This window comes from Antennarius striatus, chromosome 1 (assembly GCF_040054535.1).
Source record: "Antennarius striatus isolate MH-2024 chromosome 1, ASM4005453v1, whole genome shotgun sequence".
Taxonomy (NCBI): domain Eukaryota; kingdom Metazoa; phylum Chordata; class Actinopteri; order Lophiiformes; family Antennariidae; genus Antennarius; species Antennarius striatus.
The window spans coordinates 30,592,350-30,612,157 of NC_090776.1; the positions used below are offsets into that span (position 1 = coordinate 30,592,350).

General features: G+C 42.9%; 2 protein-coding genes across 4 annotated transcripts in view; one reads left to right on the top strand and one right to left on the bottom strand.

Annotated features, from left to right (window-relative positions):
* ush2a (Usher syndrome 2A (autosomal recessive, mild)) overlaps nucleotides 1-5,825 on the top strand; it is a 178,818-nt gene extending 172,993 nt beyond the window's left edge. For both annotated transcript variants that reach the window (XM_068316566.1, XM_068316556.1), the window contains 8 exons: nucleotides 475-573; nucleotides 657-833; nucleotides 1,566-1,649; nucleotides 1,850-1,991; nucleotides 2,131-2,218; nucleotides 2,759-2,827; nucleotides 3,582-3,782; nucleotides 4,224-5,825. In XM_068316566.1, coding sequence (XP_068172667.1) covers nucleotides 475-573; nucleotides 657-833; nucleotides 1,566-1,649; nucleotides 1,850-1,991; nucleotides 2,131-2,218; nucleotides 2,759-2,827; nucleotides 3,582-3,782; nucleotides 4,224-4,313 — 950 coding nt within the window. In that variant the 3' untranslated portion in view covers nucleotides 4,314-5,825. The remainder of the gene's footprint in view (nucleotides 1-474; nucleotides 574-656; nucleotides 834-1,565; nucleotides 1,650-1,849; nucleotides 1,992-2,130; nucleotides 2,219-2,758; nucleotides 2,828-3,581; nucleotides 3,783-4,223) is intronic.
* Nucleotides 5,826-7,236: 1,411 nt separating this feature from the next.
* On the bottom strand, nucleotides 7,237-19,508 carry kctd3 (potassium channel tetramerization domain containing 3). 2 transcript variants are annotated; one of them, XM_068327876.1, is made up of 20 exons: nucleotides 19,147-19,508; nucleotides 18,680-18,733; nucleotides 17,539-17,584; nucleotides 17,099-17,172; nucleotides 16,936-16,994; nucleotides 16,190-16,270; nucleotides 15,889-16,047; nucleotides 15,672-15,762; nucleotides 15,209-15,399; nucleotides 14,932-15,047; nucleotides 14,386-14,473; nucleotides 14,083-14,199; nucleotides 13,826-13,996; nucleotides 13,576-13,731; nucleotides 13,159-13,255; nucleotides 12,765-12,958; nucleotides 12,477-12,615; nucleotides 12,199-12,321; nucleotides 10,147-10,359; nucleotides 7,237-9,566 (listed from the first exon to the last, which is right to left on the bottom strand). In XM_068327876.1, the coding sequence occupies exons 1-20, from the start codon at nucleotides 19,215-19,217 to the stop codon at nucleotides 9,491-9,493; spliced, it is 2,316 nt and encodes a 771-aa protein (XP_068183977.1). In that variant the 5' UTR covers nucleotides 19,218-19,508; the 3' UTR covers nucleotides 7,237-9,490. The 2 variants fall into 2 exon arrangements, with proteins under 2 accessions (XP_068183977.1, XP_068183903.1); XM_068327802.1 differs by having other exon boundaries at nucleotides 7,237-10,359.
* Nucleotides 19,509-19,808: the final 300 nt, after the last annotated feature.

The following is a 19,808-nucleotide window of genomic DNA, read 5'->3' on the forward strand; positions in this document are numbered from 1 at the left end:
CTCTTTGTACTGACAGTGAAGGTTTGCTACGATGAAGCTAGCTCCATATAAACAGTGTAGAGCAAGTCAATCCTCTTTACCGACAAACAGGTAACTTTTCCAGGTGAGTTGTGTGTCAAACGATAAACAGATCTCTGATCTCCCACAAAACTAATTGAGTGAGATAAATGTGAACAGGTATGAAATGACTGCGCGTTAACTCAAACGGTAACAAATGAATCAGTCATGTCCTGAAACTTGAGCTTGCAGTAAAGACGTTGTGCGCATCAGATCATGGAGCTCTTGCGTGTCGTGTGGCGCCTCACAGTTCCCAGCAGTGTGACTCTTTAATAGCTTAAACCAGGATCTCTCTATTAAAAATCACACAAGCATCACGAGCAGGAGGTGTTAGCATTGTAAATATGGATAAGTGAGATAAAGAGTGATGAGTTGCTTGCATTGTGTTCCCTCTGACTGGTGAAATGACGTGTGCAGCCCTCCAGCCGTACTCCTCCTATCAGCTGAGAGCTGCCTGCTTCAACAACATGGGCAGCGCCGCCTCCAGCTGGACCACAGTCACCACCCTCAGCGAAGGTTAGCAGAGGATCCTTCAACCCCTCCAGCTAACCAGTTACAGGGGAAAGAAAATGAAAAAACCCTCCTGTGTCTCTCTCCAGCCCCCCAGTATGTGTCCCCCTTCTCAGTGGACAGTAACCTGACGGTGATCTGGCTGGACTGGACCAGCTCCTTTGCTCTCAACAGCTACCTGAAGGAGTTTAGTGTGACCGAGAGCCAGCTGAGGGTCTATACTGGTTTCTACAGCCATCTCCACATTCCACGCACCTCACAGAAAAGTGAGAAGCCCACAAAACAGACACGCACCCGTCCACTGAGCGGCTTCATGTTGACACAGACATCTTTAAGTAGAAAGAAAATTAAGTAGCTGCAAGAAAAGGGACATCAGATTCTAAAGACAAAGATGGTGAGGATGGGAATGTGGAAGTGAAGTCATCGATAAAAAATATAGTTAGTCTAACTTTAATTAACAGGCTGTTTAACACACTAATCCTTTCACACTGACACACTTACTGCTAAAGGATAAAATATTGTTTCAATTAATTGGATTTGGCCAACTGGTGCATCAGCTATATAACAATTATGGGCAATAAGCTACGATTATCATGAGCCTATTTCATATTTAGTTGACTCTACAAATCTAATCAACTTTCAAGTTATTTGATTGGCTGTTTGGTTGATGAAGAGGGCTCCCAGTCATTTGACTGTGGAGATGTGATGGAGGGGGTGTGATGGAGGGGGTGTGCTAATGTGAGTGTGTTTGAGAAAGACAGAGTGGATCTGCAGCTGTCAGTTAACACCGTTTGAGTGTTGGTGGGAAACAGGAAAATTATGACAGCAGAGATGAGTTTACCTTCAAATTAGAGCTTTCAACATACGTTCTCTGCCTGCCCTCCTGTGTGTGAATGAAACTCAGTGTGTTGAGCCTGCAAGTGAGATAAAAGTTCAGATTCTCTATGTAATCTCACTTTGGTTTAAGTTGATAGATTTTTCTTTGCCTCTCCTTTTAGCGTTGTCATTTCAGGTGACCTGCACCACAAACAGTGGCAGTGCCAGTACTCCCATCATACGATACAGCCCTGCCACAGGACTAGGTAACACACACACACACACACACACACACACACACACACACACACACACACACACACACACACACACACACACACACACACACACACATAATGTTTTCATCCTAATTTCAGTTTAGTCACATTTTATTGCCCTGATGTTCAATTATATTCAACAAATGCTCTTTGACATGACGTTTATTCTCTTACTGATTTCTCCACAGGTCCTCCAGAGCCAGAGGATAATGGTAAACAGGGTGTCAGCATGTGGACAACACCAGTCTACTCTGAGCTGTGGTTCATCCTGTTGTTGGTCCTGCTGGGTCTCTTTCTGCTGGCCGTACTGCTGGGTCTAGTGCTGCAAAGGTATTCTAACGCAGCAGGAGTTCTGTCAAAGTCTTAATAATTATATACTACATGTATCCCATCATGAAATGCAGCACATGTTCTGTAAAGACACAATGTGAATATGAACAACAACAGCAAATACGTTTTGTTCTCTCAGAACACTGAGGAAGAATCCTTCAGCTAGAGAGCGCCCTCCACTGGTCATGCTGCAGAAGGACAGGAGGACCAGAGGAGAGATGTACAGGGTGAGTGAAACGGAGGAGGGACGAGATGTGTAAAAGTAGATAGAAAGGTTCAAGCTACAACCATAAGGCTGTTTCACATCTGTTTAGTTTGGTGTCTTGAAATCATGAGACGACTCATTTTCTGCAGAGATCGCTCTTAACCAGAGTCGATGTCCTGTCTAATAGTGATTAATTGTGAAACTGACACAGATCAGTTATGATGTATGACTGATGTGGCAAACAACGACATTTTTCTTTTTTCTACATTTAATTTTACTTCACATGATGCTCATAAATTTATTAAATTTGACATCTTTTTTCTCTCTTTGCTCTTTTTCCCTCAATGCCATTCCTCCTTCCTCTACTTTTTAAACTCTCTGGCTCCCCTCCTTGCCATACTGCATTCTTCACCATCTGTCTTCATTTCTCTCAGGGGTCCTGTCCTGAGTTATGCTCTAAACATCACTCCAGCTCTGTGCTCCTCCCTGATCTTCCTATAGTAAGAATGTTTTCCATAGGTATTGTCAAACTGTTAAATGTTGATTTTATTGTCCCCTACAGTTTGACTCTGTAGCAGATTGTGTAAAGATCAGCAGAATTATTCTTAAAAGCTACACTGTGTACACTGAGGTATGGGATTTTTGTGAAGGTGTCCTTTTATGTTTGCCTCTCTTGTTTGTGCATGCATGGTTTTGTGTATCAGAGTGTAATAAGATTAACTTTTCATTTCACTCATTGGTTTGACGGTTTTTCTTAAGCTATCTCATTCAGTTTGACCTCCATAGTTTAGATTCCTTTGACTTTTATTGTTGAAATTTTGATGTCAGAGTTCATGAATCTGACAGAAAACATTGTGTAATCTGCTTGTCTGACGTGCTGTTGTTGATTCCTGCACCCCTGTCAACAAAACAACAAAAATGAAGAGACGTTTGCAGATATTTTTCCAAGCTGCATGATCCAGCCAATCCTTGCTGAGTACTGCCCCCTGCTGGCCGTAACATTAATAAAGTGGCACGTCTCCTAAATTTGTAATCAAATAATAATTTTACTATATCTGTATATTTACAACCTAAGTACATATTTTCCTGTTCATTGGCATCATAATAAAGACTTATTTTTCCTCCATGTTAGTTATATTTAATCCATATGTGAGTATGGATTAAATAGTAGTAGTAGGTAAAGCTATATTTTAGCTCAGAGATAAGATTTTTATTGGATGAAGATGTGTAACTAGTTCTGCTTCTTAGATATTTGAAATCATAGAAAATATCTTGTGCGGAATTTTCAAAAGGCAAACCACGTTTTTTTCCTTGGTGAGAAATAGATTCAAACATGTAAAACACTCCTCTTTCAATTTACCGTCTGACTGATAAATCCTTTTCAGGGTCTGTCAGACACAAAGATCATTGGCAGCAGCTCACAATTCAGCCCCATGTCCGTCCTGAGGGTTCCCAGCCAAACGGACCTCAGCCAGGCCTATTCCAGTCATTCCCTGCACCGCAGCGTGAGCCAGCTGATCGACAGGAAGTCTCTGATGATTGAAGAAGGAAGCTGGGACAATCCACTGAGACAAGATTCTGGACTGGTGAGGATGGAAATACATTCATGTTAAATTGTCAGAGCATTACGGTCCTTGGTGTCTCAATGTCTAAATGTTTACTGTCTATATAGAGATGTTTGGGGGTGATGGGCAAACTTCTTGAACCCCCTTGATAGTAGAGGCATTTGCAGGCAGCAGGAGGGAAGGAATGGCCGCCTTTACCTGACTGTCCACCATAAATTAATCTGTTTAATCTGAGAGCAAGTGGTGATTTCAGAAAGTCTGAGAAATCAGCTGTGAGGACATTGGAGTGAAAAATCCTATTTTGGAAGGTAGTTTATTTATTAAACTTTCCGGATCTTTGGGATTTTTTGTTCAGTAGACATAACCCAACTCTATTCTGTGAGATAATCTGTCCAAAATACAGAAAGAAAGAGCATAAAATCTTATCAATACCTCTTTGTGTTTTCATGTGTTCATTTTCAGTATGTGGAGGAGGATGAATTTGTGGACGCCATCAGGGCGTTGGGTTCTGTGAGGAAGGACCACTCCGTCTTCACTGACACTCATCTTTAAGACAAGATCTCTGCAGCAGTCATCAGGTCTCAGTGTCAAACCGATCTGAACACCCACACCTGATGTTCACGCTATCTCTGACTGCTTTGGATGTTTATATCGTTATACTGGTTGACATATAATTTAACATAACCTGTAATAATGCTCATCCACAGCGAGATAATATAACTGATGACCGAAACCCACGTTAAAAATGTACTAGTGCCGTGTTAATGTGTGAATTGTGAAAGTGCAAAAGTCAACCGGACCTTAAGGCCTGATTTTAGGAAAAAAGAATCAGAGTACTTTATTGATGTCAGAGTGGGAAATAGATTAGTCACACTGCAGTATTCATCGTAAACTATATTAAAATAGATGTTTTTATGTCTTGTTTACATGATATGTAGAAACTGAAACAGAGGTAGAAGATCTATTGCAGCTGTGATTGTGTAGGCTGTGGATCTGAGCGCTGCGGTACATTGCTCCATGGTTTGAATAGGATTGAATGTGAATTAACCTGAACAGTCCTTAAAAGGCTGAGTATTGTGGGATCATTGATAATCAGTGGTTTTGCTCGCTGACTGTGAGCGTTTGAGCAGGTTTGCTTCTGTCCGTTTAAAATAGAATCAGATTTAGCTTCTGCGTCATCAGTAACTGCCTGAACAACTGGGGCTGGCCAAACAAAAGGGGATCTGACATTCTGAGCCTGTCACTGACTGACTCTTCATCATGTTGCTTAATTCAATACTTTCCCTAATGGAAATAAAAATAAAATGAAAACAGCACATCATGTTCAGTAATACACGTTCACCTGTGCAACCAGGATGAGTGCATTCACAGCGGCTCCTACAACACGACATGAATGAGCGCTAATAGGATCCAAAAATAAGACCTCACCCTGAAGACCTTGTGCCTACGAACAACCCAGAATCATTGTCCTCAGGCTCAGATCAGACAGAAAAACATCTACTGTACCAGCTTTAACCATTGTGTTTACAGTAAAAAACATCAAGTAATCATTTATTAATCGTAGTTGTGGTGAACAGCAAGTAGTGATTAGGTCGAGCCAGCCCTGCGTTAGTCGTGTAGATGTGGTGAGACGCCTTGGTGTTGGTTTTACAGAAAGGAAATGCCAGTAGTTTTTGTGAGTGTATAAAATGTGGCTGGGGGTCACGTCTGGTTGTTGTGATGTCACTGAAAGCCCAGTCAGATGCTTTATGTTGCTGTTGCTGTAACTGTATTACTGTACATAACCTTTACCACAGCTTTTGAAGTCTTGAGGGAAACGAACACTGAAGCTGAAGGTCTCGTTTTGATTCCGTATTCCATGTCTGAGGTTTCGTTTTGTGTACATTTGGATCCTTTGTATTGTGTTCATTTTAGAAGACAAACATCTTAGGAACCTTATTTTTCAGAACAAAATGTATTTTAGTGTGATACTGATGTTTTTTGTGTAACTATGAACCTTGCCGTATTGTTGGAGACTTTTTTTTACATTGCAGTATTATTTATGGTTGTATAAAGATTCTTATTTATAGAGGACCCAATGTTTGTTTTTTTGTTCGGGGGTTTATAGGTATTTATTTATTTATTTGACTTTTATTTCTTAAAGAATGAAAATTGATGTCAGGTTTCCTGTCAGAAACAAACCAGTTTCTGTATTTTGTAACACAATATCTGTGTGTGTGTGTGTGTGTGTGTGTGTGTGTGTGTGTGTGTGTGTGTGTGTGTGTGTGTGTGTGTGTGTGTGTGTGTGTGTGTGTGTGTGTGTGTGTGTGTGTGTGTGTGTGTGTGTGTGTGTGTGTGTGTGTGTGTGTGTGTACATGTACTTATGGATAGGATAAACTGAATGCTATCCGCCATTGCATGACAAATGTTCCTCACAGATTCTGGGTGAAGACAAACTGATATTTCAGTCACTAGTTTTCTGCTGAGTTTGGACATCACTAATGTGTCATCAGCGTGCAGAGCCACCACACACACATCAGCGTAAACACACACTGGGAACGGTATCTCCATCAAAACTATGCTGCAGTCATTTAGCTCTGCTCGCGTGGCCCTTAAGGGAACGTCAATGTCTGAAATTAACAAACTGGCAGTAACGACTGCCCTCGCTCAAGGACACCAGTCTGACAAGGACACTTCTAAAACATTCACAGCCGCATTCACAACTATTGTCAGACACGGAGGGAGGGAGACGTTGTGAAAAGAGAGCTTGTGGTGTGATTGTAAGGGACAGTATGGCCCTGAGCCACACACACACACACACACACACACACACACACACACACACACACACACACACACACACACACACACACACACACACACACACACACACACACACACACACACACACACAGGGTTTTATTAAAGTCATAAATCACAGTGACGACAGACGGTGTTTCAGAGAGGAGACCGTCTGAACGGGAAGGTTAGCGAAATGAAAGTGCTTGGGAGATACACACACACACACACACACACACACACACACACACACACACACCTCTGATGCACAGAGAAAACAAAAATTGTGCACTTTGGCAGGTTCTCCATACAAAACAGGAGCTGAGAACTCAGCGGTGACTGGCAGCTTTCTTTACCCTCTAACAGCATCAGTTTCAAAGAGGAAGCTGTAAATACAATCCGCCACAGCTTTAATAAAATTAGTGATAAAGGGTGTTGATAGTTTATTTCTATTCATTGTCAATAAAGCCGTCATTCCAGACACAAAGTTATCACAAATTTAAACATCGCTGATCCCAGAATGAAAAGCCTTGACTGACTTTTAATCAGCCGCTGCTATTTGTTTCCTGCAAATCTGGAACGACTTTTATCATTCTGGATGAAATCAGACAACTATTGATAATCAGACACCAGCTAGTGAATGTGTTCATTTTTGTAAAAATACAGATGTGAAAGACAAATATCTAATGTCCCTCAGATGAAATATGCTAGAAAGGAAAAAACAATGACAACACAACTTATTTCATCACCATTAGTTTACTTCTTTGTCTGAATTCAAGGTCCAAAGCCAGAGGGGTCAGAGGTGAATGCAGTTGTAGTTTATGGTACATGAGCGGCGTGGCTCAAAGTCAACATTATATCTGTTGTGGGTCAGTACTGTAGGCAAATTCATTTTATGTCACAACATAATGCAGCATTTCAAGAACACACAATGAAAAGCAATGATGTACAGGACAGCTCCAACAGAGACGTTACTTTTGCTCGCTAGCATCTGGCTGAAATATAATGTAAACAGAGCCAGAGACGAACTGAGGGCAGCAGACAAACACTGAACTTTAGCTTTCTTATATAATATAAACACTAAGTTACTTTGAATATTAATCTTAATAGTTCAAGTGCAAATGCAGTTAGGTCCACTAGTACGGTAATGTTAGCATAGGCATATGATGACCAACAACATGTGAAGGAGAACAGTGTCAGTATTAACACATCATAGCACATATCAATGCATCCACATTAGGATTTTGTTCTAAGTCTAGTGTACATCTATTTTCATTAGTATATCAAAATGTACAGCTTTTTTACAAGAAGGGACCACATTGTGATTACAAATGTGTCTGTATCAAATTTAATAACATCAGTTAAATATCCAGGGTTTTTTTTAGAATCACTCATTTGTTAGGGTTAGGGTCCCTATAATAGTTATAAAAAGTACCGTAGCTCATGTGTACCTCTGGTTTCTTTTACTCATCCAAAACCAGATGATGTGATGTTCCAAAAGTAAAAGTTTAGCTGATGTAATTTGACTATTCTAATGTAGGCCATCCTGTGTATAGGTCCACTTTGTAGCTCCACAAGAACCTCAGATTTCACAAGCCTTTGGTCAGAATCTTTCTACATTAAAACACACACATCTGACAAATTAAATAAGGCACTGCAACAGTCATCCGAAGCAAAACTAGACACATTAAAATCTGTTTCAAGAGAGTTAAACAATGTTGCGTAGGTCCTTTAAGGTTAGATACTTTAAAAAATGAAAATATAAATAATGTGATTTTGCACAGGCACCACAGATTTTTAACTGTCTGAACAGCAGAAAACATGCATCAATAGAATTCTCTATTAAGACAAAAAGGAAATGCTCAAACTGTCTCACAGAGCAACAAGAACAGATTGTGAAGCTGATTTGTTGTCAATGTGAATGTCACCTTGTTGTTCATAGATCAGTCTCCGTACACTAGAAACTACATTTGTTTAAAACTTTCATGAAACACAATGAATTGATTTTACTCTCACACTGTAAAACCATGTGTTTAATTTAAAGGACTGCCTTGCATATACTGTTTGTGTGCTGGGTACTGGTTCTGTGAAGGCTGGTTTATTATCATGACTTATCGTGTCTTTTTTTTTATTACTGATGCGGTCAAAATGCTTGATGAGGACCAAAGAGGCCTTAGTGCTACTGATCCTAATGGAGTCAGCCAGTACCATGCATCCTCATTTGGCAACGCTGACGTCCTGTTAGCCGTGTTAGCTCGGCTACACAAAGTATCTCAACGCCCTTGTTGCACGGTAACCACTGAACCAAACAACAAACCCAGAAATGTGTCATCACCTGCTGGAGCTGCACAATGACTTTTAAGAGTCATCGCCATAGCAACAACGCTTCTGTGCATGAGGATTCAAGTAACCACAAAGACTCTGGCAAAGATGAGCTCTTCAAATCTAGACAGAGCCACTGTTGAAATGAGAGTTTTCAGTTTGTCTGGTAGTGTAAACGGGAACAAGTTGGGTCCAGTTCTGAACAGTCATTCCAACCAGATTACAGGTCATTCAAAACAAAGTAAATATGTAGTAAAAGTAAACGTTGTGCATTGGTCAGCTCCATTTTGATTCCATGACTATCAGGGTGAAGCATTCTTTAGAGTGTGCTTGAAAATGTGATAAAACAGGACAATTCCTGTTTCCTGTGTCTTACGATCTACAGACATTTGACAATAATCTGACCCTCAGAAGTTCTTCCCTTTGTTTGATCAGTGTTCTTCTTTTGTTCCCATTCATACATGAAACAGTTCTGCTTTAACTTTTTCCCTACGTCATACCTGACAAAACAAAACGTTGTATGTTCAAATGAACGACACCCACAGAGAGAAACCAGGGTCAGCAGATCACTGGGACTAAGAGAGACAAGATGTCATCAGATCTGTGCCTGAAAGACTTCATCCTCCTCCTCATCTGTTCAGACCACCTGAAGCCAGCTGTGGTCGCAGGAGTTCCAGTTGTACCCAACGGGGGGGGGGTCCTGCCCTGGGTGAGATGATCTGTTAGCTGTTTCATGTCGTCATCTTGTCACACACATGAATCCAAACCCTGAATTCCACTGATGAATTAAGACCATCTTTAAATAAGTGTATGAGTGCAGGGCCACGTGTCCCAAAGACACGGGCAAACATGTTTTGAAAATCTTTTTTTTAAGGGGGGGGTTAAATCTCTGCTTGGGATAAAGTTTTAGGGTCTCTGTCATAGGTTGCCATCCTGATTGGACAGCTCAGAGGTCAGCTTCCTGTGTCGTGGTGAGGTGGAGGATGCCAATTTGGTTGGGGAGGGGGAGGCATTGGAAGAGGAGTCGCTGCCCCCACCTTCAGATCCAGAGGGGAGGGAGGACAGGTGGGGCACGGGGGGGGCTCTCTTTCTACCCAGAAAGCTTCCTTCTAATACTCCCCTCTTCCTCACACTTCCCTCCACCTTCACCCCATCTCCCCCTGACCCCGTTCCTTCTCCCCCCTCAGATTGGGTGAGCACCTTTCTCCTAACATCACCCCCAGGAATGGGGCTGTCAGGAGGTTGTCGTGGGGACTCCTGAATGGCTTCCGCCTTCGCCACGTACCCGCCAGCAGCCATCGTGGCGCCGATATTTGTGGTAGAGCTGAAACTGGCCGTTCGGCCGGCCCAGAACTCCATGGCTGTCGCTTTTCTCTCACTCTCTTCAGGCCCAAAGTCACAGAGCGAACGGCGGGCGTCGGTCTGGCTGGGGCCCTCTGACGAGGTCTGACTTGTGCTGTCCAGGACACCTCGACTCAGGCTGAAGTTCTGGAAGTCTCTGTGGAAAGATGGATGGAGGGCGTCAGGAACGGGTGAAGAAGGGAGTATCTTCAACGTACGTTCATCAACTGAGTTCATTGCACAGAGATGGTTGTGAAGGTACAACACATCTACCACAATTATGGTTTTGTTCCATATAATGGAGGCATCGGGAAATTTACATTAAAAAATTATATAAACAATGTCTGACACCTCAGGAGGGGGAAACGGGGGACCATCCAAGCTGTATGTGGCGAGGATGGGACGCTGTTGACCTCGACGGAGGGGGTTGTCGGTCGGTGGAAGGAACACTTTGAGAAACTGAATCCAACTACCCCAACTGACCCGTCCTCTGTCGCAGAGGCAGAGCTGGAGGATGATGGGGGGTCAGAGTCAATCTCTCAGGGCGAAGTCACCGAGGTAGTTTAACAACTTCACGGGGGCAAAGAGGTGCTGTGGGGGCCGATTGTCGAGCCTCAGATTGAGGAGGAACAATGTGGGTTCCTGGTCTGGTCGTGGTTTTTACTCTCACGGGGGTCATAGGGGGGGCTTGGGAGTATGCCCATCCAGTCTACATGTGTTTTATGGACTTGGAGGAGTTTAAGTATCTTGGGGTCCTGTTCACGAGTGAGGGAACAATGGAGCGTGAGATTGGACGGAGAATTGGGGCAGCAGGAGCGGTATTGCAGTCGCTTTACCGCACTGTTGTCACAAAGAGGGAGCTAAGCCGAGAGGCAAAGCTCTCCATCTACCGTTCAATCTTCGTTCCTACCCTCACCTGTGGTCATGAGCGATGGGTCATGACCCAAAGAACCAGATCACGGATACAAGTGGCTGAAATGGTCTTTCTCAGGCGGATAGCTGGTGTCTCCCTTAGAGATAAGGTAGAAACACTGCTGTTCATGGGGGGCTCAGAGTAGAGCCGCTGCTCCTTCACGTGGAAAGGAGTCAGTTGAGGTGGTTGGGTCATCTGGTGTGGATGCCTCTGGGACGCCTCCCTAGGGAGGTGTTTCTGGCCCGTCCAGCTGGGAGGAGACCTCGGGGCAGACCCAGGACGAGGTGGAGGGATTATATCTCAACACTGGCCTGGGAACGCCTTGGGATCCCCCAGTCAGAGCTGGTGGATGTGGGGGGAAAGGGAAGTTTGGGGCTCCCTGTTGAAGCTGCTGCCCCCGCGACTCCAGATAAGCAGTAGATGGATGGATGGATGGATGGATGGATGGATGGATGGATGGATGGATGGACATTGTGTCACTCCGGATAACTGACCCTTTAATATCTTTATTTAATGGAATGCACACTGAGGTAGCGGTCATGTAATTGTCAGTGTTGGTGTGTTCGTCCGTAAAGGGGATGCAGATGAGATGATGACCTTGAGAAAACTAAGTCAAGGTCAAATTTCAAGTTTTGTACTCATCGCAGATTTTTGGAAGGCAGTCACGTGATACCGTTCTCTCATTCTATTGGATGAAGGCATCCTGAAGTGCGCTACGTTCTGAGAGTTTTGGACTTCCATGAGACACAAAAGTGCTTTAAACAGTCTATCAGAGGGTTTTAAAGGTAAAACAGACAGAAGGTGGTTTAATATCAGGATGGGGGGGTTCAGAAACGTTTAAATAATAAGACAGTTTGTTGCTGCGTTTGTTGTGATATCACAGAATTAGTCAATCGCGTGTGGTTCCTGGAACGTATTAAGCGTGAGGAACGAGGGGACGCTGTATGCCTACATAGGTACACATCTCTGAAACCTGATGAGATCAACAAAAAGGAAGCCAGAGGCACAAAAATGTGTAGGTCAGGGTAAAATGCTGAATTCAGGGGTGTTGGGGGATGTCAGTCTCTGACTGCCTTGTTTCACCTGTAGCTGTGGAAGGACTCTGTTCGTCGAGCTCGAGCCAGCAGGGGGCTCTCTCTGTAGGGTCGCACCGCCCCGTAAGTGGCCTGACACTCAGCGGGGGGCTCCAGGGCCTGTAACTGCAGACTGCAGGAAACAAAGGGTTTGAATAGTAAAGTTCCCTTATTGTGTCTAAAGTTATCTCACGAACAGGAGCTCCTTATTTTAATGCATCTTTTCATGTATAGTTGTGTATTGGGATGTTTTTGTAGATGGAGTTGAGAGTGAATGTTCGTTCTAACCTCGAGCAGGACTCTCTGAGACGTGTGTGGTGCATGACAGAGGGGGCGGGGCTTATATTTGGCGTAGCACAGCGGGAGGTGCTCAGGTCGCACTGGTCCAACAGCTGCAGCAGCTCCTCCTCCGTTGGCCCACCCACATCTATTAAAATGCATCCACAGGCATTTACTTAATATTTCAGATGATCATCTCTTCTCTCATTAACACACACAAACTCGGTTCACACAGTTCTGTGTCGATCACACAACCCCCTCACCCCCCATCCCCCTTTACTGTCTCTCCTTCCTCACCCTCTCTCTTCCTCTCCTCCCCTTTGTTGGCAGTGTCCATCGCAGTGGTCAGGTCCCACATTTGGATGCTGCCATTGCCGTGTCCTGTGAAGAGATAGCGCCGAGGTCGTGACCCCATCCGGCTCGAACCCTCACACTCCCGTACCATGAAGCAAGAGATGGTGGTTCCGTCCACTGACTGCACTTCACAGATCCTGACAATCACACATACAAACACACACATTAACATTAAGCATGTAAATACAAAACCCTCACTCAAGAAACAAAAGTCCGACTAAGTACCAGAAGCGTAAAGACGAGTTTTTCTTTTTATAGAAAGAAAGTTAATGAAATAAGCACCCCCCTCAACCAAATGACTGAAGTGACAGAGAAAGACAGTTGGAGGTCATTCTACCTCTTTCCAGTAGATGAGAGCCTCACAAACAGTTTGTTGGTGATGGGGATCACCTTCTGTATGAAAACCTGCTGATCGTCTCTCTCTCCAAACGGACCTGAGTGCAGAAAACACCATCAGTCATTACACCCAGATTCAGCTAGTGTACCGTCACACACACTAGAAAACCCATTTGAATCCATGAACATTTTAAAAATGAAAAAAAAAAAAGCTTTACTGCGATATTTCTGATACGTGTGTCTTTCATCCAGTTGCGGTAAATGACTTGTGTTTTTACATAGCGTGAATGTAAATATTTAAGCTAAGTGTACTGGATATTTTCTTGAATAGGAGATCAAATGTATCTCCAACTCCAGCTCATAAATGGATCCATTCGTTCCTCACTACTTTCTGCTGATGTTCTCTTAACTCCATTACCGATATCATTCCCAGAGCAGTAGCTGCCGTGGCTCTCCGTCTCCTCCAGGGACAATATTTTAAAGGAGGCCAGCGGGGTGGAGCCTGGCTGGGTGGAGATCATCCCTCTGAACCGGGTAACCGTCCATGTCCGAACATGGTTGTTGTCCGCACACACTGACAGAGACAAACAGAAGAAGCACGTGAGATTTCCCCACACACGTTTATGCCTGTGACTGAAATGTTACATCCCAGCTGATACCCTCCTCACCTGAAACCAGGTGTTTCTCTGACAGCATGATCTTTGTCACCAGGCTCCTGTGCACAGTGAATGTCTGAAAGAGCTGAGGACCTGAGCCCACTGTCTCTGGATGCTGCACAATCACTCTGACGGCACCGCTGCTAGTACCGTAGGCTATCTCGATCCAGTTCCCACTCACACCTGAGAAGAAAAAAAGAATATTAAAATAATATAAAGGAAAAGCATTGATCTTCAAAACAACTAGTAAGGGTAAAAGGTTAACTGACTGGTTTTAGGTGTGAGGTAAACAGAGAGTGCAGTGATGGCATCGTTTGAAGGGTCGTGATAAAGCTCAGTCACCAGAAGATCATTGTCCTTCATCCTCAGTGGAAACTTTTGCATGTCTGAAACAAACAACAATGTGCAAAAGTTTTACTTCAGACCTAGTGACTGTATGAGCATCTTGTGAGTAAAACTTAAACAATGTCATCACAATAATTCACAAAATATATGGAACATTCAAATTCACAAACACCTGGTGACCTGAGTGATAAAGGACAGGAGCCCTATGTACATAAACATGAGTGTACCAATGTAGTAGATGGAGCCATTATTGCAGCCCAGTAGTAGGAAGGATCCTGCTGTATCACAGCTGGTGATGGGAACCACATCCTGCACCTAACAAACACACAAACATGCATAATTACAATCAGTGTAATATTACTCCACCAATCCACATTTTTTCTATTTGCTTAACCTTTAAAAGGTTTCTGAACTGTACTGTAGGCTTTGTACAAATACGACACACCAGTAGCAGTTTATCACAGCCAACAATCAACCACTGGGAAACCGAGAGTCACCGATGCACCAGTGATCCCTGAGGGTTTGGAAGGAAGACAACACACCTAAAGGGAACTGACAGACACGGGGAGAACATGCTAACTGTACAACAGAAGGTCTCAGGTCTGAATGAAACCCAGAACTGTCTTGGTGAAAGGCGACAGTCCACTGTTAGTCTCTACGGCTTAACTGAAAGGACACATGCATACACACAATACACATCTGATTGATTAAAAGAACACCACGTCCAAAAACCACCTCTCCACAACTTAACGTGTGGGTTACTTCCTTCTTACCTGCCAGTGCTGCGTGACGGCATTCCACACCCCAACTTTCCCCGTATGGCTGGTCGCCACCAGTTGATTACCAATGAAGAAGAGATCATCCACAGGTACACCCAGGCTGAACACACCTGAGGTGACAGGGAGGGGTGTCAGTTAAAATATTAAGGGGAATAGGTGAAGGGAAAAGGTAATCACAGCATTAATGCCTCACTCCTGTAAAACTCTAGTGAGGCCAATAGGAACCCAGATTCAATGCAGAGAAGCAAACATGTGATAATTCTTTATTTACCAATCTCATTGCCACTTCCTCCATCCTGGATGCTCCAGAGGATGATACTGCATTCAGAGGCAGCTGCCACCATCTTGTCCTTGTCTCCATGGGGGCCGCCCACCACCTTAGCATTAAGTGCAATGCGTTCAATAGTCCAGTCAAGGTAGGGGGAGGAAAACACCTGCTGCCATCCAGAAGATTCTTTTATCCTTCAGCAAGATCACAAACAGACAACACTTTACAAGACGAACTACATGTAAGTCATTGTGTTGAAAAAAGTCGTCTGGACTCGTAAGAAAAGCTTGAAAACATTTCACATCTCGTCCAACAGGCTTCTTCAGTTCTGATAGTCCAATTGACTATTCAACACAGGTATTTAACACACCAGATAATGACTCCATCTTTATAAAGGAATGAATGTGACCGTCTGAACTGCAGAGCGGATAAGATCTGTTTGAACCAGACCTTCTGGCTGTTTTACCTGTAGCAGATGACAAAGTGTGCATAAGCTGCTACGATCCAGTTGTGGTGTCCCGCTATGATCAGCACCTTCCTGGGGTCAACTACAGGACCTCCACACACCAAACAGACAGTCACTTTATCAAGCCTGATTATCACACCAAATGGCCATATTTTTTACCGAGATAAATTTCTGACACATGCTGCCAACAACTGCAAGAAACAGTTTGGTTACTCACTCAGTTTGTGCTTGTCATCCATCCCAGATGGACCTGAGAGGGACGAGTGAGGAGGGGGACCGGCGTGACCAAAGTCTTCTGCTCCAGCTGGACCCGGCCTTGCATCAGAAGACGAGCCAGAGGCAGCTAAGACTGGGCTGGACTTATGGGCAGGGATGACTGGAAAGAAAGACAAGATTTACTATTTCATTTTGTGATGTAAAGCTTTGTAATTTTCTAAAACAGAATATCTAAATATATTATTTCTAGTCAAGATAAATGGTTAAGGTTATTCCAGTTTCAACCAGTATCGTGGCTTTACCTGGTGGAGGCAGGTAACCATGGAAAAGAACACTACCACACGATGAACGGTCCAGTTCCTCACACAGGAGCAGACGCCGTACTGCGCACACACACACACACACACACACACACACACACACACACACACACACACACACACACACACACACACAAAGTTTATTACTTTGTCTTCACACACAGTGAAGACAAAGTAATGGATGATTATAGAGTATTTCTCAATGAAATGGGTCTTATCTTTTAAGTAAACTATTCCACTGTTCAACAGTACAGTATTTGTTTAGAGTTTCTTTCATTAATTTTTTCAAAGTATATAGAAATGACTAATTAATGAGATCCTGTATTTCAAACAGGACCAAGAAACTGTCCTGTTTGAAATACAAGATTTGCATATAATGCATATGTAATTGTATTATATCAGATATCGGTCACTTTTCACACAGGTAACTTTCTCAGACATACTATTCAGAGACATTTCAACACTGAAACAGGAACAGAGTACATGGAAGTAGAGGTGATAAGGTTCTGACTTTGTTCAAGCTCTACTGCTGCTCTAATATTTATAGCTGTCCAAACTACTGCCCAAAAAGTCACTGTCCAGCGGCAGTGACTGCTGGACAGATTGGAAAATTTAATGAGAAACCAGCACATGATGAGATTTCCAATATGTCTACAGGTTGCCTCTAGTTGTTCTAAGAACAAGGCTGCAGCTTCCACTCCCACCCAAGACTCTGTGCAGCAACTCACCTAAAGGGGTTATCCCGTAAAACTCTGCTTCATGTCGTAGGACACTGATGTTGACACCCCTACAGAGACAGGAGCAGCATAGGAATTGTGGTTAAAACATGACCTCATTTCTCCCTGAAATAAAAATTCAGCAATCTCGCTGCATGATTTCATGACTCCTTACCGCAGGTCCAACTCTTTAGTTCGTAGAAAATTTAGGATTGGAGCAAAAGCTGTAGGATCTCTGTCAATGAATATCTGGAAGTGAAGGGACAGATGTTAATGATAAAAATTCAGGGCATAATCAGCTATTAAGAGAGAATTTAATTTCTGTTTTTATTTCAACCAGGGAGCAAAATGTACATCAGTGCAACAGCAACAGGAACAATGCACAAAGAAAAGTAATCAGATGATCAGAGAATAAAATGCTTGACATAGGTAAAGGGGAGGGGACCACAGAATGTGGCTAACATGGCCTCAAACTTGATAAAGTTATATCTCATTTATTCATATTATCTATTGACATGGCTCATGTGACACATGGTTTGTGAGAACATCCAGACACAGGCTGTGGAGTCGGTTCTAATTCACAATGAACGGGGGCGGGGGGCGGGGTGTACTCACAGCTCCAGTTTCATCCTGAAGCGAAGATATCCTTCCACTCAGTAAACTGGAAAATACATATATCCACACACACAAACACACACACACACACACACACACACACACACACACACACACACACACACACACACACACACACACACACACACACACACACACACACACACAAACACACAGCTATAAGCACTTCCGTACTCCTGCATTTGTGTTAGCATTATTTATTCTATTGTTCCTTTATCACAGCTCTTTTCTGTTGACTGAACTACACCGCTGCATCAGCATGTGCTGGATTTTGGAATGAAGGATAATGTTTATAATTGACAGCCGCCTGTAGACAGCTGGACACAGAAACTAACATGCAGACAGGTGTGCTGGCACACAGAACAGCATTTACCACTACTTGATTGGTTGTTGTCAAACTGTGACCTAAGTAAAGTGTTTAAAGTGTTTGACTTTAGTTTCTTAGAGTTGAGGCAGTGCCTTCCCCAAAAAGATTTCCCTGCAGAAATGGATTCAAATGTAAAAAAAACAACAACAACAACAAAAAACTCAGATCATGTGAAAATGTGTTTCTAGTGAGTTTGTTATTTGCTATAATCCCCTGACATTTTCCATTATGAGAGTGGTAGCAGTATGAGACGAGGCAGACATGAGATAATGGAACATGAGCATCCCTTCAAATATTAATTATGTAATAAGAATTCTCTTTACCCGTGTTACAACTGTCTCATAACTCACTGAGCCCTTGACCTGCTTGTAGTAGATCTCTTGCATGGTGCAGCAGTAGAGCTGGTACTGTTACATTAACAGTCACAAGGGAAGTCTAGAGAACTTTAATTTACTCTAATTGGCTCCCTTGTTGATCTGGTTTATGAGGCCCTGCTTGCTGTGGTTGCCTAGACACATTCAGTTCGGTTATACCATAAAAACAAAACAAAAACTCCAGAGCACATTAAAAACATACAAAATTATAATAAAAGTCCCTTCCATTTCTTATCAATCAGCTGTGTGAGACCCGTGTAATGTAAAAACAAATCATGTGCCCTCTAGGTAGTTGGTGATGCGTGAGATGAGATGAAGTGAGAATAACATCTGGATACTTTTTTGAAAAAGAGTCAAATGTTGTAATCATCTCACCAACCTTGAGAAGAAAGAATCTGGGATCCACATGAGAGTTTGTCTGGAGGTGCTGAACCTACAGTACACAGATACACAGTGATTCAAATGTCCCATTTGTTTTCAACATTTATAACGACGGACCCCATAGGGCCGGGCGCTTCAGAGCATGAAAATGATGACTGCTAATAATTTGACGAAGAATCGTGAAATCGCTACATGAAATTTCTTATCTTTGTTGTCTTCATTTCCCTTCGGAAATCATAATAAGTATATAAAATTGTTTTAAAAAAATTTTAAATTTTTTTTTAATTAAAACTGTCGCCAAAGTATTGTAACGACCTACAGAACCTTGAGTTGTTTATCAGTCTCGGCTACATCCATGGCCGCTTGTTCGTGTAGATATCACTACAGGCGAAACGTAAACGTAGACGCGGCTCAAATTTCCCAAATGATCATCATCTGTCGGTTTTTCCTGTTGGCGAAGCTCACCTTGTCCCACCAACATTTAACTGGATGATATCTCCTATTCCAGGCGTCACAGAGTTGCCATTCGTAGCCATGATAAGGTAACAACGGGCTGCTGTACCAATGTCCCGTTAGAGCCGAGGCTGTCAGCTAGCTTACTAGCGCTCCTCTCTCCTCAGTTCCACAACGTCTCCCCGGTCCCACCTTCCATAAAATATCCGCTATTTAATACCAACGCGGATTGCTTAAGCGTCCGCATAGTTGGTGAAGAGAAGAAGGCTTTTATCGAAAAAGACAGCCACAACACAATTCCTTCATGTTCCCGTGTTCTTGTTGGCATCACTGACTTGCACGTAGTTAACCCATGGAAAACATCTAACGCTGAATGTAAGGGTAACGAAACAGCTGTACGAGCCATGTAAACGTGATACAAGATGTGTCACCTCACTTAACTTCCTGTTTCGTTTAAACGACTACAATTCGCCTTTTTACGGAATATTCATTGATATAGCTAATTAGCATGTCATTTGTTTGTTTGATAAATTTTTAAAATGTTCTATTTTTGGAAAAAATCATTACATTCTTATATGAACTAAAGCAAACAACATCCTCTAAATTTAAACTATGGGCGTGAACTATCTTGTTCACAGGACACAAGTTTGTTTTGCTTGTGGTTGGCGACAATT

What these genes read in the sequence shown, in the direction of transcription:
- kctd3 (XM_068327802.1), bottom strand. Translation starts at nt 19,217, where the DNA reads ATGGCTACGAATGGCAACTCTGTGACGCCTGGAATAGGAGATATCATC. An exon ending in TTACGGGATAACCCCTTTAG is followed by an intron (nt 16,271 to 16,935) that starts GTGAGTTGCTGC and finishes GTGTGTGCGCAG; the next exon opens with TACGGCGTCTGCTCCTGTGT. An exon ending in CTGCTCTGGGAATGATATCG is followed by an intron (nt 13,256 to 13,575) that starts GTAATGGAGTTA and finishes TTCTGCACTCAG; the next exon opens with GTCCGTTTGGAGAGAGAGAC.